Source organism: Oncorhynchus nerka, linkage group LG4 (genome assembly GCF_034236695.1).
Source record: "Oncorhynchus nerka isolate Pitt River linkage group LG4, Oner_Uvic_2.0, whole genome shotgun sequence".
Taxonomy (NCBI): domain Eukaryota; kingdom Metazoa; phylum Chordata; class Actinopteri; order Salmoniformes; family Salmonidae; genus Oncorhynchus; species Oncorhynchus nerka.
The window spans coordinates 73,431,762-73,456,715 of NC_088399.1; the positions used below are offsets into that span (position 1 = coordinate 73,431,762).

General features: G+C 41.2%; 2 protein-coding genes across 3 annotated transcripts; one reads left to right on the plus strand and one right to left on the minus strand.

Annotated features, from left to right (window-relative positions):
• Positions 1-289: 289 nt before the first annotated feature.
• Positions 290-14,383, plus strand: LOC115128571 (asparagine synthetase [glutamine-hydrolyzing]-like). 2 transcript variants are annotated; one of them, XM_029658510.2, is made up of 12 exons: positions 290-407; positions 1,468-1,723; positions 9,728-9,968; positions 10,286-10,471; positions 10,859-10,960; positions 11,187-11,314; positions 12,106-12,232; positions 12,535-12,641; positions 12,874-12,974; positions 13,139-13,220; positions 13,468-13,623; positions 13,735-14,383. In XM_029658510.2, the coding sequence occupies exons 2-12, from the start codon at positions 1,475-1,477 to the stop codon at positions 13,942-13,944; spliced, it is 1,689 nt and encodes a 562-aa protein (XP_029514370.1). In that variant the 5' UTR covers positions 290-407; positions 1,468-1,474; the 3' UTR covers positions 13,945-14,383. The 2 variants fall into 2 exon arrangements, with proteins under 2 accessions (XP_029514370.1, XP_064873889.1); XM_065017817.1 differs by lacking the exon at positions 290-407 and adding an exon at positions 3,111-3,623 and having other exon boundaries at positions 1,636-1,723.
• A 1,862-nt stretch (positions 14,384-16,245) lies between these two features.
• LOC115128572 (protachykinin-like) lies at positions 16,246-24,336 on the minus strand. Its single transcript, XM_029658511.2, has 5 exons — positions 23,699-24,336; positions 22,711-22,813; positions 22,452-22,475; positions 17,648-17,704; positions 16,246-17,488 (listed from the first exon to the last, which is right to left on the minus strand). The coding sequence occupies exons 1-5, from the start codon at positions 23,807-23,809 to the stop codon at positions 17,442-17,444; spliced, it is 342 nt and encodes a 113-aa protein (XP_029514371.1). The 5' UTR covers positions 23,810-24,336; the 3' UTR covers positions 16,246-17,441.
• Between the last annotated feature and the right edge of the window lie 618 nt (positions 24,337-24,954).

Sequence of the window (24,954 nt, forward strand, 5' to 3'; positions counted from 1 at the left end):
CACGTTTGTTCACGTCCGTCATTCCCCCCACCAATTAGAGGAACAAATATCAGAATTGGTCTGCCTGTGTGAACTCAGCCATATGAGAGAGACCTTTTTTATTAGGTTGACCCCATTTTGCCATGTTAATTTAATACCATTCGCATTATATATGTATCTATGTTTATATAAGAACATATGTCTATTGTCACATGTCACCTTTGGCTGGAAAACTAACTAGAATGTATGTGAAATCTGATCATCTCAAATTTAAGCGTAAATTGATGTAATCTTAACCTGATGTTGCAAGTCACGCCCATCTTCCAGTTCAGGAAGTACGTTTTCAGTGTACTAGTTTTTTCTCCGTTGCATCTTCCGCCGCTGAGGATAATAATTCTGCTTCATCCTTTTGTGTCCACGAAATAAAGGTATGTCTTTCGGTAAACTCTCTGCCATGCCTTTTAATCGAATGTGTCTTTCATTTCTCGTATGGAGATAACTGTTACTCGTTCTTTCTATTGCCGGGTGTTTTGTGCGTCATGATAAAGCCAAATGGAATATACATTTACACAGTATTTGTTTATTAAATGTGATGGGGACTCACATTATGAAACAGTTTCCGATGTGTAACTTGCCTAAACGGTATTTTTTTTTTTTTTGTATGGGTAATGATCTGGATCCAACTGTGTTTTTTTGTGTGTCACGAATCGATAAATAATACTAAGTAACATGACGTCAATGATACTGTAAAGAAACAGGCAGGGAGCTGGTCTCGAACCCTCAACCTTCTGGCCCGAAGTCCAGCACGCCATCAACTGTGCCCCAAAAGTATGCTCAAGGGGTGAAGTCGATATCAGCGCTCATAAACCCAGGGTCGTTACAATACATCTATCGTGAGGCTTGTCCAATTCTATCATCGGCATTCCTGGATGTGATTCAGCACTCAAGCAGCTGTCAAAGTTTTGAAAGCTATGTTTTAAAATCTCACTTACTGCTGAATTATATTAAATCCACAGCATAATATTTTTTTGACATATAGTTTAGTAATAAAGTATGACAGTGGTATTTTATTGAACCTTTATGCAAGTCAGGCAAGTCAGTTAAGAACATTCTTATTTACACTGACGGCCTACACTGGCCAAACCCTGGGCCAATTGTGCGCCGCCCTATGGTACTCCCAATCACGGCTGGTTGTGATACAGCCTGGAATCGAACCAGTGACCCCTCTAGCACTTAGATGCAGTGCCTTAGACCGCTGCGCCACTCTGGATATAGCCCCTCTTATAGTTTCCTATCTGATTTGCAAAGGTACAATATGTCCAATTGTCCGTTGTATAACCCTTAAGGTTTTTCTTCCTTCTAAGTTGAACATTTGAAAAGAACAGTTGCTGAAGGGGCACTAGTCTCTTGTTGCATGTATTTATTAACCCCCTGTCTCTTTCTCCATTTATCCTTTCCCTCCCCCTCCCCTCTCTCTCACCTCTTCAGCTTCAGGATGTGTGGTATTTGGGCCTTGTTTGGCAGTGATGAGTGCATGTCGATTCAGTGCACCAACGCTATGAAGATCGCCCACCGCGGCCCAGACGCTTTTCGTTTTGAGAATGTCAACGGCTTCACAAACTGTTGCTTCGGCTTCCATCGCCTGGCTATCATAGACCAGCTGTATGGCATGCAACCCATCCGCATCAAGAAGTTCCCCTACCTGTGGCTCGTCTACAACGGGGAGATCTACAACCACCACACAGTATGTCTAGCCTGGAATCCACATTGTTTCACATATCCCAGGCTCAATAGGTCTACAAACCCCACAGTAGTTATGGCCAATAGACACAAGGTATAGCCTGGAATCCACATAGCCTGGGAATTGTGATGTGAAACTACGTGGATTCCAGGCTATACCTTGTGTCTATGGGCCATAACTACTGTGGGGTTTGTAGATCTCCTACCATAGCCTGGAATTTGTGACATGAAACTAGGGTAGGAGATCTACAAACCACATAGTAGTTATGGCCCATAGACACATATGGTATCGCCTGGAATCCAAGCTTCTGGACCCCAGGCAACTGTCGGTATGGAGATGGGACTAGGCCTCTGGGAACTGGACACGTTTTGGTGTGGAACATATTCAGTTTCTACTTGCTAGTCACGAAGCAGGGACATACTAACGTTAGTGGGTTGATGGCTTTAGGCCAGGCAACTCCTCTTTTCTTGAAAAGGCACTATCTTTTTTGCCAAAGGGACTTAAAGTACCAGTCAAAAGTTAGGACACACCTACCTATTCAAGGGTTTTTCTTTATTTTGACTATTTTCTACATTGTAGAATAATAGTGAAGACATCAAAATATGATATGACGTTTTTGGCCTATATGATATCCGATATTTTCCTTGCCAAAAAAAAGATACCGATAACCAATAAACATATTTAGGGGCCTTTTAAGTGTTCTAGTACAGTTAAATAGTTAACACACACACATGGACACAGCGGTCTAAGCCACAGTCCCTGGTTCAAATCTAGGCTGTATCGCATCCGTCCGTGATTAGGAGTCCCATAGGGCGGTGCACAATTGGCCCATCGTTGGCCGGGGTAGGCGGTCATTGTAAATAGGAATTTGTTCTTAATAAATCCTCTTAAGTATTGGCCCCTTTTTTCAATTTTCACCTAAAATGACATACCTAAATCTTAACTGCCTGTAGTTCAGGCCCTGAAGAAAGGATATGCATTTTATTGGTACCATTTGAAAGGAAACAGTTTGACGTTTGTGGAAATATGAAAGGAATGTAGGAGAATATACCACATTAGATCTGGTAAAGAAAATGCAAATAAAAAAACAACCTTTTTTTGTACCATCACCTTTGAAATGCAAGAGAAAGACCATAATGTACAGTCGTGGCCAAAAGTTTTCAGAATGACACATATATGAATTTTCACAGTCTGCTGCCTCAGTTTGAATGATGGCAATTTGCATATACTCCAGAATGTTATGAAGAGTGATCTGATGAATTGCAATTAATTGCAAAGTCCCTCTTTGCCATGCAAATGAACTGAATACCAAAAAAAAACATTTCCACTGCATTTCAGCCCTGCCACAAAAGGACCAGCTGACATGTCAGTGATTCTTTCGTTAACACAGGTGTGAGTGTTGACGAGGACAAGGCTGGTCATGCTGTCATGCTGATTGAGTTCGAATAACAGACTGGAAGCTTCAAAAGGAGGGTGGTGCTTGGAATCATTGTTCTTCCTCTGTCAACCATGGTTACCTGCAAGGGAACACGTGCCGTCATCATTGCTTTGCACAAGAAGGGCAAGGCTAGGATATTGCTGCCAGTAAGATTACACCTAAATCAACCATTTATCGGATCATCAAGAACTTCAAGGAGAGCGGTTCAATTGTTGTGAAGAAGGCTTCAGGGCGCCCAAGAAAGTCCAGCAAGCGCCAGGACCGTCTCCTAAAGTTGATTCAGCTGTGGGATCGGGGCACCACCAGTACAGAGCTTGCTCAGGAATGGCAGCAGGCAGGTGTGAGTGCATCTGCACGCACAGTGAGGCGAAGACTTTTGGAGGATGGCCTGGTGTCAAGAAGGGCAGCAAAGAAGCCACTTCTCTCCAGGAAAAACATCAGGGACAGACTGATATTCTGCAAAAGGTATTTTTTTTTTTTATTTCACCTTTATTTAACCAGGTAGGCTAGTTGAGAACAAGTTCTCATTTGCGACCTGGCCAAGATCAAGCAAAGCAGTTCGACACATACAACAACAGAGTTATACATGGAATAAACAAACATACAATCAACAATACAGTAGAAAAATCTATATACAGCATGTGTAAATGAGGTAGGATTAGAGAGGTAAGGCAATAAATAGGCCATGGTGGTGAAGTCATTACAATATAGCAATTAAACACTGGAATGGTAGGATGTGCAAGTTGAGATACTGGGGTGCAAAGGAGCAAGATAGATAAATAAATAAATAAATACAGTATGGGGACGAGGTAGATCTACAGATGAGCTATGTACAGGTGCAGTGATCTGTGAGCTGCTCTGACAGCTGGTGCTTAAAACTTCTTAGGGCTGCAATCCCGTTAACGGGATCGATATGACAACAGCCAGTGAAAGTGCAGGGCGCCAAATTCAAAACAACATAAATCTCATAATTAAAAATCCTCAAACAGACATGTATTTTATACCGTTTTAAATGTAATCCTGTTCTTAATCCCACCACAGTGTCCGATTTTCAAGTAGGCTTTACAGCGAAAGCACCACAAACGATTATGTTAGGTCACCACCAACTCACAGAAAAACCCAGCCATTTTTTCAGCCAAAGAGAGGAGTCACAAAAAGCACAAATAGAGATAAAATGAATCACTAAACTTTGATGATCTTCATCAGATGACACTCATAGGACTTCATGTTACACAATACATGTATGTTTTGTTTGATAAAGTTCATATTTATATAAAAAAATCTCAGTATACATTGGCGCGTTACGTTCACTAGTTCCATAAACATCCGGTGATATTGCAGCGAGCCACATCATTTTAGAGAAATACTCATTACAAATGTCGATGAAAATACAATTGTTAGACATGGAAATATAGATATAGCTCTCCTTAACTTGTTATGGCTGCAATCCCAATATCGGGATAAGTGTCATCAACAACCGCTGAATAGCATAGCGCTACATACAATACATTTTACTATAAATATTTATATTCATGAAATCACAAGTGCAATATAGGAAAACACAGTTTAGCCTTTTGTTAATCCACCTGTCGTGTCAGATTTTGAAATTATGCTTTACAGCGAAAGCAATCCAAGCGTTTGTGTAAGTTTATCGATCGCACGATAAAACATTAAGTACACTTAGCATCAGGTAGCTCGGTCACAAATCAGAAAAGCAATCAAATGAATCGTTTACCTTTTGATCTTCAGATGTTTTCACTCACGAGACTCCCAGTTACACAACAAATGTTCCTTTTGTTCCATAAAGATTATTTTTAGATCCAAAATAACGTGACAAACAAACAGAGGTATGTTCAGAAATCCACAGGAAAGAGCGGTCACGACAACGCAGACAAATTCCAAATAGTTTCCATAATGTCCACAGAAACATGTCAAACGTTTTTTATAGTCAATCCTCAGGTTGTTTAAAAAAATATATAATCGATAATATATCAACCGCAAATGTCTTTCACAGTAGAAGAGGGAAAAGCAATACCTATCCAAACTCTGTTGCGCGAGCAAAACTCGTGTGACCACTTGACGTTATCGTTCTGGCTCATTTTTCAAAATAAAAGCCTGAAACTATGTCTGAAGACTGTTGACACCTTGAGGAAGCGATAGGAAAAGGAATCTGTTTCTTATCCCTTTAAATGGAGCAAAGGGAGGCTATGGAACATGGCGTTTTCAAAATAGAAGCCACTTCCTGCTTTGATTTTCCTCAGGGTTTTGCCTGCAATATCAGTTCTGTTATACTCACAGACAATATTTTGACAGTTTTGGAAACTTTAGAGCGTTTTCTATCCAATACTAATAATAATATGCATATATTAGCAACTGAGACTGAGGAGCTGGCTGTTTACAATGGGCACCTTTTCATCCAAGCTACTCAATACTGCCCCTGCAGCCATAAAAAGTTAATGCAACCGCTGTGTCAGATTTCAGAAAAAGCAAACCATGCAATTATCTGAGACAGCGCTCAGAAAAGAAAAAAAATGTCTGCCATGTTGGAGTCAACAGAAATCAGAAATAACATTATAAATATTCCCTTACCTTTGATGATCTTCATCAGAATGCACTCCCAGGAATCCTAGTTCCACAATAAATGTTTGATTTGTTCGATAATGTCCATTATTTATGTCCAAGTAGCTACTTTTGTTAGGGCGTTTAGTACACAAATCCAAACGCTCGTGCAGGTCCAGCCGAACGTCGGATGAAAACTTCAAAAAGTTATATTACAGGTCGAAGAAACTTGTCAAACTAAGTATAGAATCAATCTTTAGGATGTTATCGTATATCTTCAACGTTCCAACCGGAGAATTCATTTGTCCGAAGAAAAGCCTTGGAACGCAGGTCGCTATCATGTGAAATGAGCGTGACCAGGACCTGGCTCTCTGCCAGACCACTGACTCAAACAGCTCCCATCTGGCCCCACATCAGAGTAGAAGCCTCATTCAAGTTTCTAAAGATGGTTGACATCTAGTGGAAGCCTTAGGAAGTGCAACATAACCAATATCCCACTGTGTATTCAATAGGGGCTGGGTTGAAATTGACCAACCTCAGATTTCCCACTTCCTGTTTGGATTTCTTCTCAGGTTTTTGCCTGCCATATGAGTTATGTTATACTCACAGACATCATTCAAACAGTTTTAGAAACTTCAGTGTTTTCTATCCAATACTAATAATAATATGCATATATTAGCAACTGGGACTGAGGAGCAGGCCAATTTGTTGAGTAGGGTGTTGGAGGCCACAGAAGGGGAGTTGTATGGCATTGAAGCTCATCTGGGGCCAGAGGTATACAGAATGGTGTTGTCTGCGTAGAGATGGCTCAAAGAAGCACCAGCAGCGAGAGCGACATCATTGATGTATACAGAAAAGAGTGTCGGCCCGAGAATTGAACCCTGTGGCACCCCCATAGAGACTGCCAGAGGTCCGGACAGCAGGCCCTCCGATTTGACATACTGAACTCTATCGGAGAAGTAGTTGGTGAACCAGGCGAGGCAATCATTTGAGAAACCAAGGGATTGGACTGCTTAGGACTGGGGTAAAGTCATTTTCTCTGATGAATCCCATTTCCGATTGTTTGGGGCATCCGGAAAAAAAGCTTGTCCAGAGAAGACAAGGTGAGCGCTACCATCAGTCCTGTGTCATGCCAACAGTAAAGCATCCTGAGACCATTCATGTGTGGGGTTGCTTCTCAGCCAAGGGAGTGAGCTCACTCACAATTTTACCTAAGATCACAGCCATGAATCAGGAATGGTACCAACACATCCTCTGAGAGCAACTCAACACTGCAAATCTTGACTCTTTGCATCAACTTAATGTAATTGTCAATAAAAGCCTTTGACACTTATGAAATGCTTGTAATTTTACTTCAGTATTCCATAGTAACATCTGACAAAAATATCTAAAGACACTGAGGCAGCAAACTTTGTGGAAATTAATATTTGTGTCTTTTGGCCACGACTGTATTATTCCAGCCCAGGTACAATTTAGATATTGGCCACTAGATGGCAGCAGTGTATGTGCAAAGTTTTAGTCTGATCCAATGAACCTTTGCATTTCTGTTCAAAGTTTTACTGCCCAAATGTGCCTAATTTGTTTTTTAATAACTTTTCTTGTTCAAAACTGTGCACTCTCCTCAAACAATAGCATGGTATTCTTTCACTGTAATAACTACTGTAAATTGGACAGTGCAGTTAGATTAACAAGAATTTAAGCTTTCTGCCATTATCAGGTATGGCTATGTCCTGGGAAATGTTCTTGTTACTCACAACCTCATGCTAATCACATTAGTCTACGTTAGCTCAACCGTCCCGCAGCGGACCCACCAATCCTGAAGAAGTTTTTCATCTGACTTGCCTAGTTAAATAAAGTTTACACACACACCACACTAACCAAAAAGTTATTTTGTTGGTATTTACATATGTCCCCATTACTAGTAAAACATAATCAAAACCTATTTCTTTCACTTACTTGCTGTGCGGTTTCATTCATTTGTTCAGTCGTTTCATTCTAAACCAGGATTCATCATACTATGTAACGCCGTTTGGGTGTTTGCGTGTCAAATAAGCTTGTTGACCAATCAAGACCTGAATATGACTGCACATCACAATAATTTAATGCATTCATTATTTTTTACGTAGTTATTACACTCCCTCGTATTTCATATGTCACAACTATTCATCGATACATATGCTATGATGCTGGTAAAGTTGTCTCGCGCATCTACAGTGCTGGTCATTAAAAAAAAAGCTATCTAGCTCTTGGATGCAAACAATGTTCTTCCCCAAATACATAGCAAAATGACATCTGTTTCCATAGCTATAGTAAGCTAACTTTTAACAAGGCACACCTGTTAATTGAAATGCATTCCAGGTAACTACCAAGAGTGTGCAAAGCTGTCATCAAGACAAAGGGTGGCTAATTGGAAGATTCTCAAATCTAAAATATATTTTGATTTAAGACTTTTTTTTTGGTTGAGTAGGGGGGTCCTAACTTTTGACTGGTACCAGTGTGTGGCCAAAGAAGTTTAGGCAATCTTTTGTTCATGTGAGTTTGAGAACCAGGAGCGAAGATAGTAGGAAGATCATATTGATAATGGTATTCTCTGTCTTTAAAAACAATGCACTAACTTATTATATTGCACATCTTATGTACCCTGGGTTTGTTGGATTTGATTGTGCATCCCCTTCCTACAATCCATTGTGATTATCAGCCTGTATGTCATGAGCATGTACACTCCCCTATGTATTTATGTGGACAGAGAAGCTGAAACTTTTCACTAGGCTCTATACTCCATACTCCACCTTTTTATTTGAGGTTATTTTCATACATATCTGTTTTACCGTTTAGATAATGAAGAGTGACCGCAATTACATTTTATAATACCTGGCAACCTTTCCTATCCTTTGTAGGAGACATGGACCCAGCTAATTTTACAACTCCATAAACCAACCCAAATTACAATATATCACCTTTTTAAAAACTTTTTTTAAATTATATCTTTGTTTCTTTTTGTTATTTGATTATATTACTGAAATTCTATATCATGCCTGCTTTAAGTCTGATATGGGGATGGGGGGGATGTGGTAGGGGATCTGTGTGTATTCTGTTGGAGTGGGTTTAATGTGGTAGGGGATCTGTGTGTATTCTGTTGGAGTGGGTTTAATGTGGTAGGGGATCTGTGTGTATTCTGTTGGAGTGGGTTTAATGTGGTAGGGGATCTGTGTGCGTTCTGTTAGAGCATGGGGTGGTTGGAGTGGGTATGATTTGGTAGGGGATCTGTGTGTGTTTTGCCCTCTGCCTGTGTTCTCTGTGTTGTCTGTATAATCATCCAAAATGCCAAATTAAAAAGAACTAAATGACAAATGAGAAAGTAACAGAAGCATAAATAGCATACCCCCCCAACTGAAAATGCTAACCGCCCCTGTTATTTGTAGTAGTGAGAGGATGGGATGTTCTGGTGGCATGATCTTTGTCACTCATCATTATTTAAGATTTCAATCATGATTATCTGTAATCATGGTAGCATCCACATTAATGTAGAAGTGTTCTGAAACAATTCCATTGTTAATTGCAATAGAAGTGATTCCAAAATGACACCATAATTTCTATTGGGCACAAACTGCAAATGCATCCAAGTTTGTAGTCACAAGCTTGGTGTAGACATTACGTGCTAGTAATATGGGACCAAATACTATACTTTTGACAATTTAATAAACTATAAAAAATGTGTCCAAATACATATGACCCCTTCAAATGGGGAGACAACATACATAAGGCACATTCATTTATAATCGGTAAAACAGATATGTATGAAAATACCTTCAAATAAAAGGTGGTGTTCTGTCGCCTCATAGAAAAATGTAGTCTCAAATCCAAAATGCTGGAGTATTGAGGCAAAAAAATGGTGCTTCACTGTACAAATAAATATGTAGGGGAGTGTATGTCATGAGCATGTTTGACCACTTGTAATGTCTTATCTCATAATAATCCTGATACTTTTCTTCATCTTTTTCCTTCTTTAGCTGAAGAAGCAGTTCGAGTTTACGGACTACCAGACCAAAGTAGACGGTGAGATCCTGCTTCACCTGTACGAGCGGTTCGGCATTCAGAAGATGGCGTCCCTATTGGACGGAGTGTTCGCCTTCATCCTCCTGGACACAGCCAATAGGAAAGTGTTCCTGGGGAGGGATACGTATGGCGTGCGGCCCATGTTCAAACTACTGACCGACAACGGCTTCTTGGCTGTGAGCTCTGAGGCTAAAGGTGAGGGGGGACTACTTACTTGACATCTCATTTGGGGTTGAGTGGTTTTAGTTGCTACACAAGTGGATTAAAGAACAATCCCTATTCAGAATAGAATGAACTTTAATGTTTGCGTAAAAAATATATATATTGTGTAATTACAAAAACGGCTCAACTCTATTGCTATGCAACTGAAATTCAATTAGTAAAGTACAATGTAACAGCTTGTTAAAGATGATAGTAGTGTCTAATGATAGTGTTATTACACGTTTAACAACAACGTCATGTAAAGTGTTACCATGTTAGTTGTTAAACATGTTTTGTGTGTTTGTTCCCAGGTCTGACTGATATCACCCACTCCATGTCTTCTCCTCCTAAGATCACTCCGTTCCTCCCGGGGCACTTTGAGGTGTTTGACCTGAAGCCCACTGGGAAGGTAGAGTCTATTCAGATGGACCGCTTCCACTACTGCACCCAGGAGCCCAGCCACGCTGTCTATGACACGGTAGAAATGCTACCCTCCGGTACGCACGCACACACACACACACACACACATCCATAGTATTTCCATAACGTCAGCATCTTGATTGACAGCAACCATAATGTGGGTCAAGGTTACTGATTATGTAACAGTACCACTACCTGTAGCTAGCTATCAGTGAAAGGTGATAAATGTTGTTTGACACCTAAGATGAAGGGAGGAATGGCTTACTGATTATTGTTTCAGGATGCAAGTTTTTTGGTATTGAGGGTATTGCCATGAATGAAGCCTCTTGTCCAACTGAAACCATTGTAGTCACTGACAATAGGAGTTGGATGTGTAGTATGTCGGAGTTGATTTGCCGGTCCTTAACCATTCAGTTGACCAGTCCCTGTGTGATGACAGTAAGATCTCTTGCTGTCCTCTGTAGGTTTTGTCCCAGAGACAGTGAAGAGCAACATTCGGTTGTTGTTTGAGAACGCTGTCCGGAAACGCCTCATGGCCCACAGGAGGATCGGCTGTCTTCTATCAGGTACAAATCATGTTTATTGCAGAGTATTTTTTTCTTCTTTGTGTAGTGTTACACATGGAATCTTGCGTAAGTAATGCTTCAGATCTGTTACTTGTCTTTTTTTACTTATGCTTGTCTGTGCAAATACATTAGAATACTTGCTAATTATCATTACACCAAAGGTCAAATGACATGTTTGATAAGCTAGTAAATCATGTTCATGACTGTTGCTATATATTTCTACCAGGTGGGCTGGACTCCAGTCTGGTGGCAGCTATGCTGGTCAAACTGGCCAAAGAGGAGAAGTTGAAGTACCCCATCCAGACCTTCGCTATCGGGGCTGAAGACAGCCCAGACATCCTGGCTGCTCGCATGGTGAGAGCCTCCCTCCAGCCTCCATAGAGAGACTGCATTATAATAATGATGATTATGATATTGTGATGAACAGTTTGGGTAGGTTAGGTCTTAGCAGCATGATTCAACACTTCCACACTCATCCCCCAGGGGGCAGCAGCAACCGTGTCTAGGTTCTCTGTCTAGCCTTGATAAAGCGCAGTCAGGTGCAGGCGGGATCCTTCAGAGGTGGCCGTAGAGCCTGCCGGTCTTTGTTTTTTTTGTTTGATATCTTTAGTTTTGGAGCGGCTTTAGAAGTTTATTTTTGTAAGTATCTATGTTGTTCACCCTTTTCAACAACAAACAATAATCCTCTTGGGCTAGCCAACCCATAAGAGTCAGGACGGAGCCGGCCCTGGATCCTGGTAAGTTTGCTGTCTCCTGGGCACATGTACATACAACACGGTCCTCATACGCTCATTTCTCACATAAATGCACACCTTAAATCTAGGACTCTTAGACTTAGCTAGTGCAACAATATTAGCAGGCTAGTCAATTGGTTTCATAACAGTATAACGTCATAATCAGTAATAATCCAACTTTATTTTTGTAGCATCTTTTACCCAGTATATTACAGCTCACAGGCCATTACAAATTTAAATGAATACAGAAATAACAGAATAGAATACAAATATAATCATAAATGCTCCTTTGTGAACTCACTGCTCCCTCTTGGTCAGGCCGTAATTGGAAAAGAGAATTATCTTAAGTTGAAGGCAATAAATAGATAATACGTGAATGAATGTCTTGGTGAATGTCTCGTGGTGTTCCAGGTGGCGTCGTACATCGGCAGTGAGCACCACGAGGTCAACTTCACCCCTGAGGAAGGTTTCAAAGCCGTGGAGGAGGTCATCTTTCACCTGGAGACCTATGACATCACCACCATACGCGCCTCTGTCGGTGAGAGAACACTATCCCGTCTTACATCAACCTCAATCTCCAAACACCAAGCAGAAGTGGTGTCCCACTTAAGCTAAATGAATAGGCTACGAGGGTGACGCATTTGTGAAATACCTAGACACTAGACAGTTTTGTTGTACCTTCTCAATGTGCCCACTGACCTGGACAAAGGGAGTCTGGTCAGGCTGCATACCTTTTCCTTCTGATTGGCTGGTTTGAATCCTAGTGGAATCCTGGGAGATTAGTGAGTGTGGCCTACTTCAACTCAATCCTGTTTCCAATAATCTTTTCTCATTTTGCAGGCATGTACCTAGTGTCAAAGTACATCCGTGAGAAGACTGACAGCGTGGTGATTTTCTCTGGGGAGGGCTCTGATGAGCTGACACAGGGGTACATCTACTTCCACAAGGTAAGTTTGTTCCACATCAGAGATGTCATTCTCTCTCACTCACCAATTTCCATGTACCAGTCAGGGTTGTGGTGAATGCAGTAGTCAATTCAGGAAGTGCATGAATAAAAAAAAAAAATGGAAATCAATAGGAAATGTGTGGTTAGACTAAATTGAAAATGGAATTGAACCCAACCCTGGAACCAGTTGTTATGTCTGGGAATATGAAATGAGTTGTTGCTTCCTGCTCCAGGCTCCCACGCCCAAGGCAGCAGCAGAGGAGAGTGTTCGTCTGATGAAGGAGCTCTACCTCTTTGACGTCCTGAGAGCCGACCGCACAACCGCTGCACATGGGCACGGGCATCTTCTTTTTCAATACATTCATTCCTTTTTACATCCTTTCCTCAAACTCATCAGACCACTATCTGCTCTCTTTCTTTTGAGAAGCCATAGATAATTACAGAAGATGTACATTTTAAAGATGGCACCTAAATGACTTCCTCTTCTCTCCTCTACAGTCTGGAGCTGAGAGTGCCTTTCCTGGACCACAGATTCACAGCGTACTACCTCTCCCTGCCTGAGGAGATGAGGCAACCTAAGGTCAGTCTCCTCCGCCCCAATCACCATATCCTCACTCCCTATCCTGTAGATGTGGCTCTGATGAGATAATGGAGTATAAAAGTAATGTATTATTGCAAAAGTCTCTTGAGTGATTGTTGTCAGTGTTGTGTATCCAAATCAGAGTCCTTGAAGCAAATATCAGTTTCCAAACATGTAAAGGATTCCGGTGCTATAATTCCAAACACGGTTCAGTTTCACTAAGGGGTGTATGTGTGTGTGTAACCAGGATGGAGTGGAGAAGCACCTCCTCAGAGACTCATTTAAAGGTCTGAACCTGATCCCAGACGAAATCCTATGGAGACGTAAAGAGGCCTTCAGCGACGGAATGACTTCTGTCAAGAAGTCCTGGTACAACAGCCTGCAGGACCAAATGGAGTCTGAGGTACACACACACACACACACACACAGCAGGCACGCACGTACACACACAGGCACGCTGGCATACATGACATATGCACACACACATTCTGACTCCTTCTTTCTCTCTTCCAAGGTGAACGACTACGATCTGGAGAAAGCTCCTAAGACATTCCCGTTCCTCCCTCCCAGAACCAAAGAGGCGTACTTCTACCGCCAGGTGTTTGAGAATCTTTACCCGGGCCAGGCTAAGTGGCTCAGCCACTACTGGATGCCCCGTTGGATCAATGCTACAGACCCCTCAGCCAGAACTCTCTCCATCTACAAGCCTGACAAGGACCAGTGATACAGAAACAACAGTGGCTCTTTTCCAATACCCTCACTAGCGTAGCACTTAGAATGAAGCAGTCCATTGAGCATGCATGCATTATAAGTGGTATGCTAGTATGGATATTGGAACCTAGACCGTGTCAGCTGTCAATTACCTCTGTCACCATTACTACAACTCCTCTTCACAACAAACCTATCTAGAATTTGTCTCATGCTAGAGTTGTGACGATTGTGGGATTTTAGGGTAACAAATTGTAATTTTTGTTGAAAAATGTTTTTGACCTTGTAATGCATCTTTAGCTACTACATACCTAATGAATACAACACTGCTTTGGAACTTTGGAAATGAAGCTTCTCCTACTGACCGTGCTGCTAGCAAAATGCTATTGGATAAACTGTCTACTTGAATTTAAAGTTGAATCCCCTCTTCTCCTAAAATAAAGGCATTAAGACTATGATGAAAATGATTTTTTCACAGTTATTGTCAGTTAGATGATGATATGATAATTGTGCCAGGCCTATGCAGGAATCATCTAGTTCTTGGGATCAGTGTGAATTACAGTTACAGGGTCAGTTCTGATTTGGGGAAACTTGTTTCAGTAGGAATAGTCGATAATATTAGAAGACTGGAATGATGCTTAGTTAAATAAACAATGCTGTCGTTTATCTCACTGGGGTTCAGTAGCACTACTACTGAAATGCTTTCATACATTATAGTACCATACCTAGATATGATTACATAATACATGGATGTAAATTACATACATATTTTAACAGCTTCAGACATAAGCCAAACCTTAACACAATTCTTAACCGTTCCTAATGAGTTCTGTTGACAAAATATGCCTTTTCCTCTCATTCACATTATTATGAAGTTGAATGCATATAACTGGTAATGTAAAGATGTGTTTTTTTAATATAGCCACTAACCCAGAGGTACGATATAACCTGTGATTTCTGTCTGTTTGCCTCTGACCCAGACAGGAAGGAGGCAGCCTTTTAAAATAAAGGACATTTATCTTTACTGCCTGCTGTAATAGGTGACATTTGTCAGGTCCAGTTCCGTGCAGATGAGGCTGGGCTCATTGTAATGGCTGGATTGGAATAGAGTCCAACGTGATTGCCATGTGTTTGATACTGTTCTGTTTATGCCATTCCAGCCATTACAATGAGCCTGTCCTCCTATAACTCCTCCCAAACTGACAGAGAGGTAACTAATTTACCGTTTAAACATCTTTTAAATGTCAGAACAGTTATGATAAAACTTAAGCTTTCATGCATTGATCAAAAGCCCCAAAGTTATCTTTCTTATTGAAAAGGAAAAGGCACAACATTCACTCACCATTAAAAACAACTGAATCAACTATTGAAAGCTTGATTGTTTGTCCTTCATCAGGATATGAATTTGAACATTTCTTACTCATTTCGCCCCCCCTGTTTTCGTTTTAACTTGTCATCATACTCATGTCATATGAGAAAGGCTAATGCTTCTGATGTGACTTAGCCATTCTGTACTTAATAAGTGGCCACACAAACTGATCAGACAGATAATGTACCTATCTGGAATAACGATGACAAAAGGACGAGGTGTTTGTTGCCCGTTACATACTGTCCTTTACTGGAGTGTGTTGTGTTAAAGAGAGCAAGACCATGGCTTGGCGTAATAATGGTCTATAAATCATTTTCACAAACGTTTAAGTAAAGTGTGCTATGCGTGTGTTCTTGCGTGAGCGTGTCATTAAGATAATGATAGAATGTGTAACAGATTGAATATCACGCTGGGAACAACATGAATCAATTGAAGATGAAACATGATTGGGACAGGCTGGTATAATGGGTTCCATAAGGAAGCCCACTCAGACCAAAACAGGTTTGGATGCTAAACATATTGCATTGATTGCACTTTGTTTTCTGAACTGCAATCCATCTAGACTCTAGATGGAAATGTATGAAACTATAGCATTACATGTCTAAAGTGATAGTGTCTATGTACTGTATTAAACTGCTTCTGAAATAAACGTGCTCCACACCCTTGACAATATCTATCTCACTTGTTATTGTTTTTTTTTGTGTGTGTTCATGATCATACATTTGCATTACAATATTCACACTGGTATACCACTTAAGTACAAAGCAATATATTGGGCATGCATTCTAAGTGGTATGGATATTGGATCATATGCACTTGTGTGAGAGGGAGGGGTTGCCCAATTTGGCAACTGTGTGCTACTTTCTTTGTCCACTAGAGGGTAGACCACTCCACATTATCAACACCCTCTACACAGCATAGTCCACCAGTGAAAATAAGAAATGAAAGTTCCACCAATAAAGAAAATAGTTTTAATATATCACGCCACAATTACATACAAGTATTCTGTCATACCATACATCTTGGTTTCATAAACATGACAGTTTGATTTACAGTCAATTTAAATGAGAGCATGTCCTGATGGAGCAGCATGTCTGTAGTGGAGCAGCATGTCTGTAGTGGAGCAGCATGTCCTGATGGAGCAGCATGTCTGTAGTGGAGCAGCATGTCTGTAGTGGAGCAGCATGTCTGTAGTGGAGCAGCATGTCCTGATGGAGCAGCGTGTCTGTAGTGGAGCAGCATGTCTGTAGTGGAGCAGCATGTCTGTAGTGGAGCAGCATGTCTGTAGTGGAGCAGCATGTCTGTAGTGGAGCAGCATGTCCTGATGGAGCAGCATGTCTGTAGTGGAGCAGCATGTCTGTAGTGGAGCAGCATGTCTGTAGTGTACCAGAGTATTTTGTTTATTTACAGCACAATCAGTTGTGATTAAAACAGTTGAGGCACTAGACAGTGGGATTGGCAGTGCAATTTTCTACATACCCTGGGGTAGAGCTTTGCTTTGATGGTCCACGACAACAGTATTCTCTGGAACCTATGATATGATGATGGTACTAATACTTTGACATACATTAAATAACATCATGTTTCTGTAAGGTACGGTAGGAGTATCAGTTCACACCGAGGGTGACAACAGTATTCTCTGGAACCTATGATATGATGATGGTACTAATACTTTGACATACATTAAATAACATAATGTTTCTGTAAGGTACGGTAGGAGTATCAGTTCACACCGAGGGTGACAACAGTCCACTATCTTCCACAAATTTACCAGGTTTTCCCAGAAATCCTAGTTGGAATATTCTGAAATGTCCGTCTTATGATTTCCCTTCAAATTCCAATCTTCCAACCGGAATTTCTGGAAAACCTGGGAATGATTGGGAAAACGAACAGAATTTTGTAACCCAATTCAGATCACACTCCTGCATTCTTCCAGAACAAGTCACATTGGCACAGTCAGGTACAGTACAGCTACATCACCACGATGTGAAAACAGACATTTTATTACGGTAATTTACAATAAATTTGACGACACATATTTTGGAGGAAACAAAACTACGCATCAGACACCCCTTCCAATCTTCTGTAGGAATGACTTGTTGAGAAGCGGACCAATAGCAGAGGACTGAATACAGATTCACTGGTTAGCGGCGCTTGTTGTAGTTCTGTTGTGTGTTCCACTCAAATGAATCTATGGTTGAAGAGAAAGCTTGTAAATAACACAGCACAGATTATTTTCAGATTGTCACTTTTAGCCCAGTTCCAGCAATTATTGTGGATTCGTAACAAGAACAGCTTGGTTCAGCTCGGTTCGACTCAGTAGTGTAAAAAGCCAATATGAGGCCTGTACCTGGTTCGTCTTGGCTCCTCTTGCCCATCAATCCAACAAAGGAGTTAATTTTATGCCCTGAAAGAGAAGACAGCCAATACCATTGACACTGCAGTTATAGACAATGAGTGATGCAGAGACTAGTGTGCAGAGCAAAAAGGTGCGAGTTCTTTCAGTAACTGCCAATATTGTTTACATCCTGACCCTAAACTTAACCCCCTAACCTTAACCCTAGCCCTAACCTTAACCCTAGCCCTAAACTTAACCCTTATTTCTAACCCTAACTGTAACCTTAGCAAGCGGTTGTTTATCAACAGATAGTGTGTTGACTGTACGACCATCTGTAGAACATCTATCTGGACTATCCAAATAACGTGTGACCAATCATTTTCGTCAGTGATGCAATGAATAGTGTATAACCTAAATGGTGAGAGGAGAGTGTGTAGAATCATATCTACACTCCTCCTACTCTGGCAGATATCTAGTCTTGTGCAAATTGATGGATGGACTCAGTCCCCGTCCCCTTGCCCTAGTGACTGAGAGATATAGAGGCGGCCACCCACACGTTTTGGAAGGAAGGGTAGTGGTTGGAGATTGTTTTTCCTAGGAGGGCGGGATAGGATGCATGTACTGAGGGGACACTTGCGTCCCAGACTGACGGATGTCTCTGTCAGACTCTGTCAATCACACTAATGGAATAGAATATAAAGGTGGAGGGAATGGGGGAGACAGGGGAGGATGTGGGGGAGAAGGGGGAGTGGTGGGGTTATAAAACTCTGCGTGAGACCCCTGGGATACCCTATCTGTCAACATACCCTCTCTGGCAACACATCAGGGGTTTGGGAATCATGATGATCGTAACGGGGCGACGGCATCCTGTGCCATTTCCATTGGTGGTCTAGTCACGAGTCACTTGAAATTTCCCCTCCGGACGTCATAAGTGCTTGGCCCCTCCATTGTGTGTTATATACTGTAATATATTATAATGTATATATTATATATATACTGTATAATGTATATATATAATATATATACTGTATAATGTATATATTATATTCAACAGTTTGTGTGGAAGGGTGAGATGCTCGGGTCCATCTTTCCATCATCCGCGTAACCAATCTAATTTAATGCCTAAATGTCCTTGGGGCATTGATTGAAGCACTCTCTCTCTCCCCCTTTCTCTGTCTCCCTCTCTTGCTCACCTTTGCTCTCTCCCCATCTCTCTTCTTCCATTCCTCTCTCCCCTCTCTCTCTTCTTCCATTCCTCTCTCTCCCCTCTCTCTCTCTCTCTCTTCTTCCATTCCTCTCTCCCTCTCTCTCTCTTCCATTCCTCTCTCTTCCCTTCCTCTTCCATTCCTCTCTCCCTCTCTCTCTCTTCTTCCATTCCTCTCTCCCCCTCCCTCTCTCTCTCTTCTTCCATTCCTCTCTCTCCCCCTCTCTCTTCTTCCATTCCTCTCTCTCCCCCTCTCTCTCTTCTTCCATTCCTCTCTCCCTCTCTCTCTCTTCTTCCATTCCTCTCTCCCCTCTCTCTCTTCTTCCATTCCTCTCTCTCCCCTCTCTCTCTCTCTCTCTTCTTCCATTCCTCTCTCTCCCCTCTCTCTCTTCTTCCATTCCTCTCTCTCCCCTCTCTCTCTCTTCTTCCATTCATCTCTCTCCCCTCTCTCTCTTCTTCCATTCCTTCAGGTCTCTCCAGAGATGTTAGATTAGGTTCAAGTACAGACTCTGGCTGGGCCACTCAAGGACATTCAGAGACTTGTCCCGAAGCCACTCCTGCGCTGTCTTGGCTATGTGCTTAAGGTGGGTCCTAAATGCCCCTGGAGCAAGTTTTCATCAAGGATCTCGTAGTACTATGCTCCATTCATCTTTCCCTCGATCCCGACTAGTCTCCCAGTCCCAGCCGCTGAAAAACATCACCACAGCATGATGCTAGCACCACCATGCTTCACCGTAGGGATGGTCCCAGGTTTCCTCCAGATGTGACGCTTGGCATTCAGGCCAAAGAGTTCAATCATGGTTTTATCAGACCAGGGAATCTTGTTTTTAGGTACCTTTCGGCAAATTCCAAGCGAGCTGTCATGTGCCTTTTACTGAGGAGTGGCTTCCGTCTGGCCACTCTAACATAAAAGTCTGATTGGTGAAGTGCTGCAGAGATGGTTGTCCTTCTGGAAGGTGCTCCCACCACCACAGAGGAACTCTGGAGCTCTGTCAGAGTGACCATCGGGTTCTTGGTCACCTCCCTGACCAAGGACCTTCTCCCCCGATTACTCAGTTTGGCTAGGCGGCCAGCTCTAGGAAGAGTCTTGGTGGTTCCAAACTTCTTTCAATTGAGAATGATAGAGGCCAATGTGTTCTTGGTTTTTGCTCTGACATGCACTGTCAACTGTGGGACCTTATATAGACAGGTGTGTGCCATTCCAAATCATGTCCAACCACAGGTGGACTCCAATCAAGTTGTGCAAAAAATTTAAAAAATCAGTTTTTGATTTGTCTTTATGGGGTATTGTGTGTAGGTTGATGAGGATTATTATTTTTAAATTAATTTTAGAATAAGGCTGTAATTTAACAAATTGTGTTAAAAGGGATTAGGTCTGAACACTTTCTAAATGCACTATACAGTATGTATTTATGCTGCACTTGCTGCCTCCTTTCGCTGAGTAGGGGAGTCATTTAAGAAATACCTAAATGACTGAACAGAGGGGATGTGGGATATCCCTCTCTCTCTCCCACTGGGCACATATGTCATTTCAATGTCTAGTTTTGATTTACATTTGGTTGAGTTAACTACAGTGAATTCAGCATGAAAAAAAATATGATATCACCATGTAATTGGATTTAGGTTCAAAGTTATTTTATAAATTCCCTTTCATTGATGACTTTTTCCATGTTGATTCAACGTCATCACATTTTTTTTACTCAGTCAAGGGGTCTACAAGGCAGAATTAACACTACCACCCTAGCGAAGAAATGGAGTGGTCTTCAAGGCAGAATTAACACTACCATCCTAGTGAAGAAATGGAGTGGTCTTCAAGGCAGAATTAACACTACCACCCTAGCGAAGAAATGGAGTGGTCTTCAAGACAGAATTAACACTACCATCCTAGTGAAGAAATGGAGTGGTCTTCAAGGCAGAATTAACACTACCACCCTAGCGAAGAAATGGAGTGGTCTTCAAGACAGAATTAACACTACCATCCTAGTGAAGAAATGGAGTGGTCTTCAAGGCAGAATTAACACTACCACCCTAGCGAAGAAATGGAGTGGTCTTCAAGACAGAATTAACACTACCATCCTAGTGAAGAAATGGAGTGGTCTTCAAGGCAGAATTAACACTACCACCCTAGCGAAGAAATGGAGTGGTCTTCAAGACAGAATTAACACTACCATCCTAGTGAAGAAATGGAGTGGTCTTCAAGGCAGAATTAACACTACCATCCTAGTGAAGAAATGGAGTGGTCTTCAAGGCAGAATTAACACTACCATCCTAGTGAAGAAATGGAGTGGTCTTCAAGACAGAATTAACACTACCATCCTAGTGAAGAAATGGAGTGGTCTTCAAGGCAGAATTAACACTACCATCCTAGTGAAGAAATGGAGTGGTCTTCAATACAGAATTAACACTACCATCCTAGTGAAGAAATGGAGTGGTCTTCAAGACAGAATTAACACTACCATCCTAGTGAAGAAATGGAGTGGTCTTCAAGGCAGAATTAACACTACCATCCTAGTGAATAAATGGAGTGGTCTTCAAGACAGAGTTAACACTACCACCCTAGTGAAGAAATGGAGTGGTCTTCAAGGCAGAATTAACACTACCATCCTAGTGAAGAAATGGAGTGGTCTTCAAGACAGAATTAACACTACCACCCTAGTGAAGAAATGGAGTGGTCTTCAAGACAGAATTAACACTACCATCCTAGTGAAGAAATGGAGTGGTCTTCAAGACAGAATTAACACTACCATCCTAGTGAAGAAATGGAGTGGTCTTCAAGACAGAATTAACACTACCATCCTAGTGAAGAAATGGAGTGGTCTTCAAGACAGAATTAACACTACCATCCTAGTGAAGAAATGGAGTGGTCTTCAAGACAGAATTAACACTACCACCCTAGTGATGGAATAGAGGTCTTTAAGGCAGAATTAACACTACCATCCTAGTGAAGAAATGGAGTGGTCTTCAAGGCAGACTTAAGACTAGTATCCTAATGATGGAATAGAGGTCTTTAAGGCAGAATTAAAAGGATGTACCCTAGTGAGGGAATGTTGGGGTTTTCAAGGCATTGAAGACCACCTACTGTCTCCTTAAATCCCTCAAACGACCTGTTAGCTGTGTGGGTTGTGATTTAATTAAAACATCTGTCAATTTTTTTTCTCTCTCTCCCTCTCTTTCGTTTGACTTTTACTTACCATTATGCAAAATAAATATACATTTTTCAACCCATGCATTTTCTTATTTTGCTGCTGGGCAACATTTGGTGTGTGTTCTCCCTCCCACACATGGTTAGCACGAACCTCTACAACCCACATGGTGAACTACAGGTGAACAGTACTCATGGCGTCAACGTCATCAAACATCATAACTTGTAACACCTGACCTGATGTGCAAATAATCCCCAACCTTGCCTGACAGGCTACCAGCACCTGCCTAGCCTACACACGTGTGCCTCACATGCTCAGTTATGCACAGTCCTTGTGCCTTTGTAACATGTCAGTAAAACTAATTATAACTTAATAAACCATGGCTTCATATTTCGGACAAGGACAATTATTGGGAAATATTCTCCAATATTAATGAAAAATATTAATTAATTATGAGTTTGTCACTTACTTTTTCGGGTTATCTGTGCATTCGCTGTTGGAAGAAAGGGGGGGGGGAAACATCAATCAATGTAGGCCTACAATAATGTAATTTCCTTTATGAATAGGCAAAAAACCTGCGTAAAGATATTGATATACAGTTTGTAATTATGAATTGCAATAATAATGCATATCAATTCATGTGATTCATTTTAATGGCAACAAACGGGAAAGTGTCTTATAGACTGAAGAATGGTGACAGGGCGAGGCGCGAGGAGGCACGGTCTTACCGGAGGAGCGTTTCCCCATCAGGCCAAAGAACTGATGAGGCCGCGGTTTCCGCGTCATCCTCCGCAGTATCTCTCTGAACGGGTCAGACGAAAGCCACTCGTCCTGCACGAGGGAGGAAATCAAATTAACGGAACATTAGACATAGGGTATAGGAGGAGGGGGAGACAGACTCCTTTATAGCCTACAAGCCTATAGCTCTGCGTAAAATATCGTATATTTTTATAGCTCTAGATCTAATCTCGAAGGGCAATCTATATATATCAGTAAAGACACCCCGTGTGAACTATATTTCTAGAGTCAACATTAGTCTAAAAGCAGGGGCCCAACAGCTGCTAATGACCACGGGCTCATTAAAGTGTCCATCACTTATCCAAGACATCCCAGGTCCTTTGGTTCCTTCCTTATTGAATAATATAACCCACCCGCCTTGTTACAACGCTCTGTGTTTCCTCAGCGGCGAGGCAATGATTACATAGGCCTACCTGCTGAATGTTCCCAATCTGACTGAAGTTTATGAGAAATATGCCCCAAGATCCGCCCAGAGACTTGGCAGTCGCCCAACCCGCAATGTCAAAGGTTGAACGTGCGCTACATGTGAATGAAGCTTCAATCTGGGACTAAAGTAATGATCGCTGTACACTGAGCTAAAAGCTCACCATTTACGCACAATGAATCATAACAAATCTTTCACCCGACATTATGTTTAATCCCTATACATGCAAACTCTCCGAAACAGGTGAATTAAACTATAACAGACATCAGCATACAAATATTTTATAACATGTGTGATAAAAAATAGTTTTAAACAATTTTGGTGAACAAAACACAAGGCTGTGCCATTAAATTAAACAATATATTTTGTCCAATAGTTAGTTAAGCAATCATACATTTTTACATGTTCATTTTTTAAATTCGTTTAATAGACGATTCTAACGGAAAAAAATAATATAATTGTCTTGTTATGTCAAATCATTAAATCATTCCTACCGTAATTTGATCGTTTGTCCAATAATCAAGATCTTCTTTTGGACCAATTTCTTCACAAAAAAATTGGGCAATAGCAATAAAAGCTATCACAAGCGGTAGAAGTAATTTCATGATGCAGCTATCTGTTGCGCGCAACTCTTCCGCCCTAAAACTATTCTTTCTTCGTTTGTTTCTATTTAAAAAGTAGAAATAGGCTATTACAGCACTTGTAAACTGAGTTTAAATGTTTTTCAACCCCTCTCTATGACTTTTTAGAGCTCGATGTTTACACCTGTGGAAATTGGTATCGTCTCCTCTCCATATAAGTGTCTTAAGCGTACGCAAAAATGAAATGTTCCTTCCTTGGTTGAAACCTCCGCTCAGTTCCCTCTCTGCTCCAGTCCGCGCGCTCTGCCGCTCTACAGCGCCTACACCTTGGTCCTGTTGGGTCTTTGTGACAACACTGTAGTACTGCACTAGGTTATATAGCAAGGGGTAGAAGTGCGACAGGTATCTTAATTCGCTTTAAATCAAGTACATTTACTTGACATGTACTCCCTGAGAGCTGTGTGATGACTAACATCCGTCGTGGTATTTTGCATATGGTCGATATTACTTTCAAACGTTCCCCTATGACCCTCCTTAGCACTCTGCTTATTGTTCCCGTTGTAATCGGAATGTCCAAGTGAAGCGAATGGAGTAGGAGAGTCTGATGACGCACTGAAGTTCAAGGTTTCTACGTAAGTACTTATGACTGTCCTACTCCAAAGCAACAAAATCATTATAAAACGAAAATTGATTTGCATCTTATATATCAGTGGAAGATGTTTTCAACAAACATTCCAGAATCTTCACATTGCAGTTGACAAGTTTGGATTCTAAAAGTCACTTTTCTAAACTTTTGTAAAAATGAATAGTTGTAAATCGAATCATTAGAATTCCTAAACCATGTCAACAGGAGTCTCATCTTTTTTTCTGATTTCATATATTACTTTAGAAAGTAAACATGTTTAAATAAAATCTTAGATAGGCCTACAGAACTTTATAATTTTTGAACCCCCCTAACAACTCTAAAATCACACAGACAAGGTCCCCCAATCACTTATAGGCACTATAGGCTTCTCTCAGAAGAGGATGCTGTGTGCTTTCTTCCTTTCTACCCAGATATAGGCTATTTGACAATGGTTCTGGACACATAGTGCTGTAGGCCTACATGACACTCCCACGGAGCTTTTAAACAAAGTCTAAATCATGGAGGTTGAAAGAAAGAGAAAGCG

What these genes read in the sequence shown, in the direction of transcription:
- LOC115128572 (XM_029658511.2), bottom strand. Translation starts at nt 23,809, where the DNA reads ATGAAATTACTTCTACCGCTTGTGATAGCTTTTATTGCTATTGCCCAA. An exon ending in GGACAAACGATCAAATTACG is followed by an intron (nt 22,814 to 23,698) that starts GTAGGAATGATT and finishes TCCCTCGTGCAG; the next exon opens with GACGAGTGGCTTTCGTCTGA. An exon ending in TGCACAGATAACCCGAAAAA is followed by an intron (nt 17,705 to 22,451) that starts GTAAGTGACAAA and finishes CTTCTCTTTCAG; the next exon opens with GGCATAAAATTAACTCCTTT.
- LOC115128571 (XM_029658510.2), top strand. Translation starts at nt 1,475, where the DNA reads ATGTGTGGTATTTGGGCCTTGTTTGGCAGTGATGAGTGCATGTCGATT. An exon ending in AGATCTACAACCACCACACA is followed by an intron (nt 1,724 to 9,727) that starts GTATGTCTAGCC and finishes TTCCTTCTTTAG; the next exon opens with CTGAAGAAGCAGTTCGAGTT. An exon ending in CACCATACGCGCCTCTGTCG is followed by an intron (nt 12,233 to 12,534) that starts GTGAGAGAACAC and finishes CTCATTTTGCAG; the next exon opens with GCATGTACCTAGTGTCAAAG.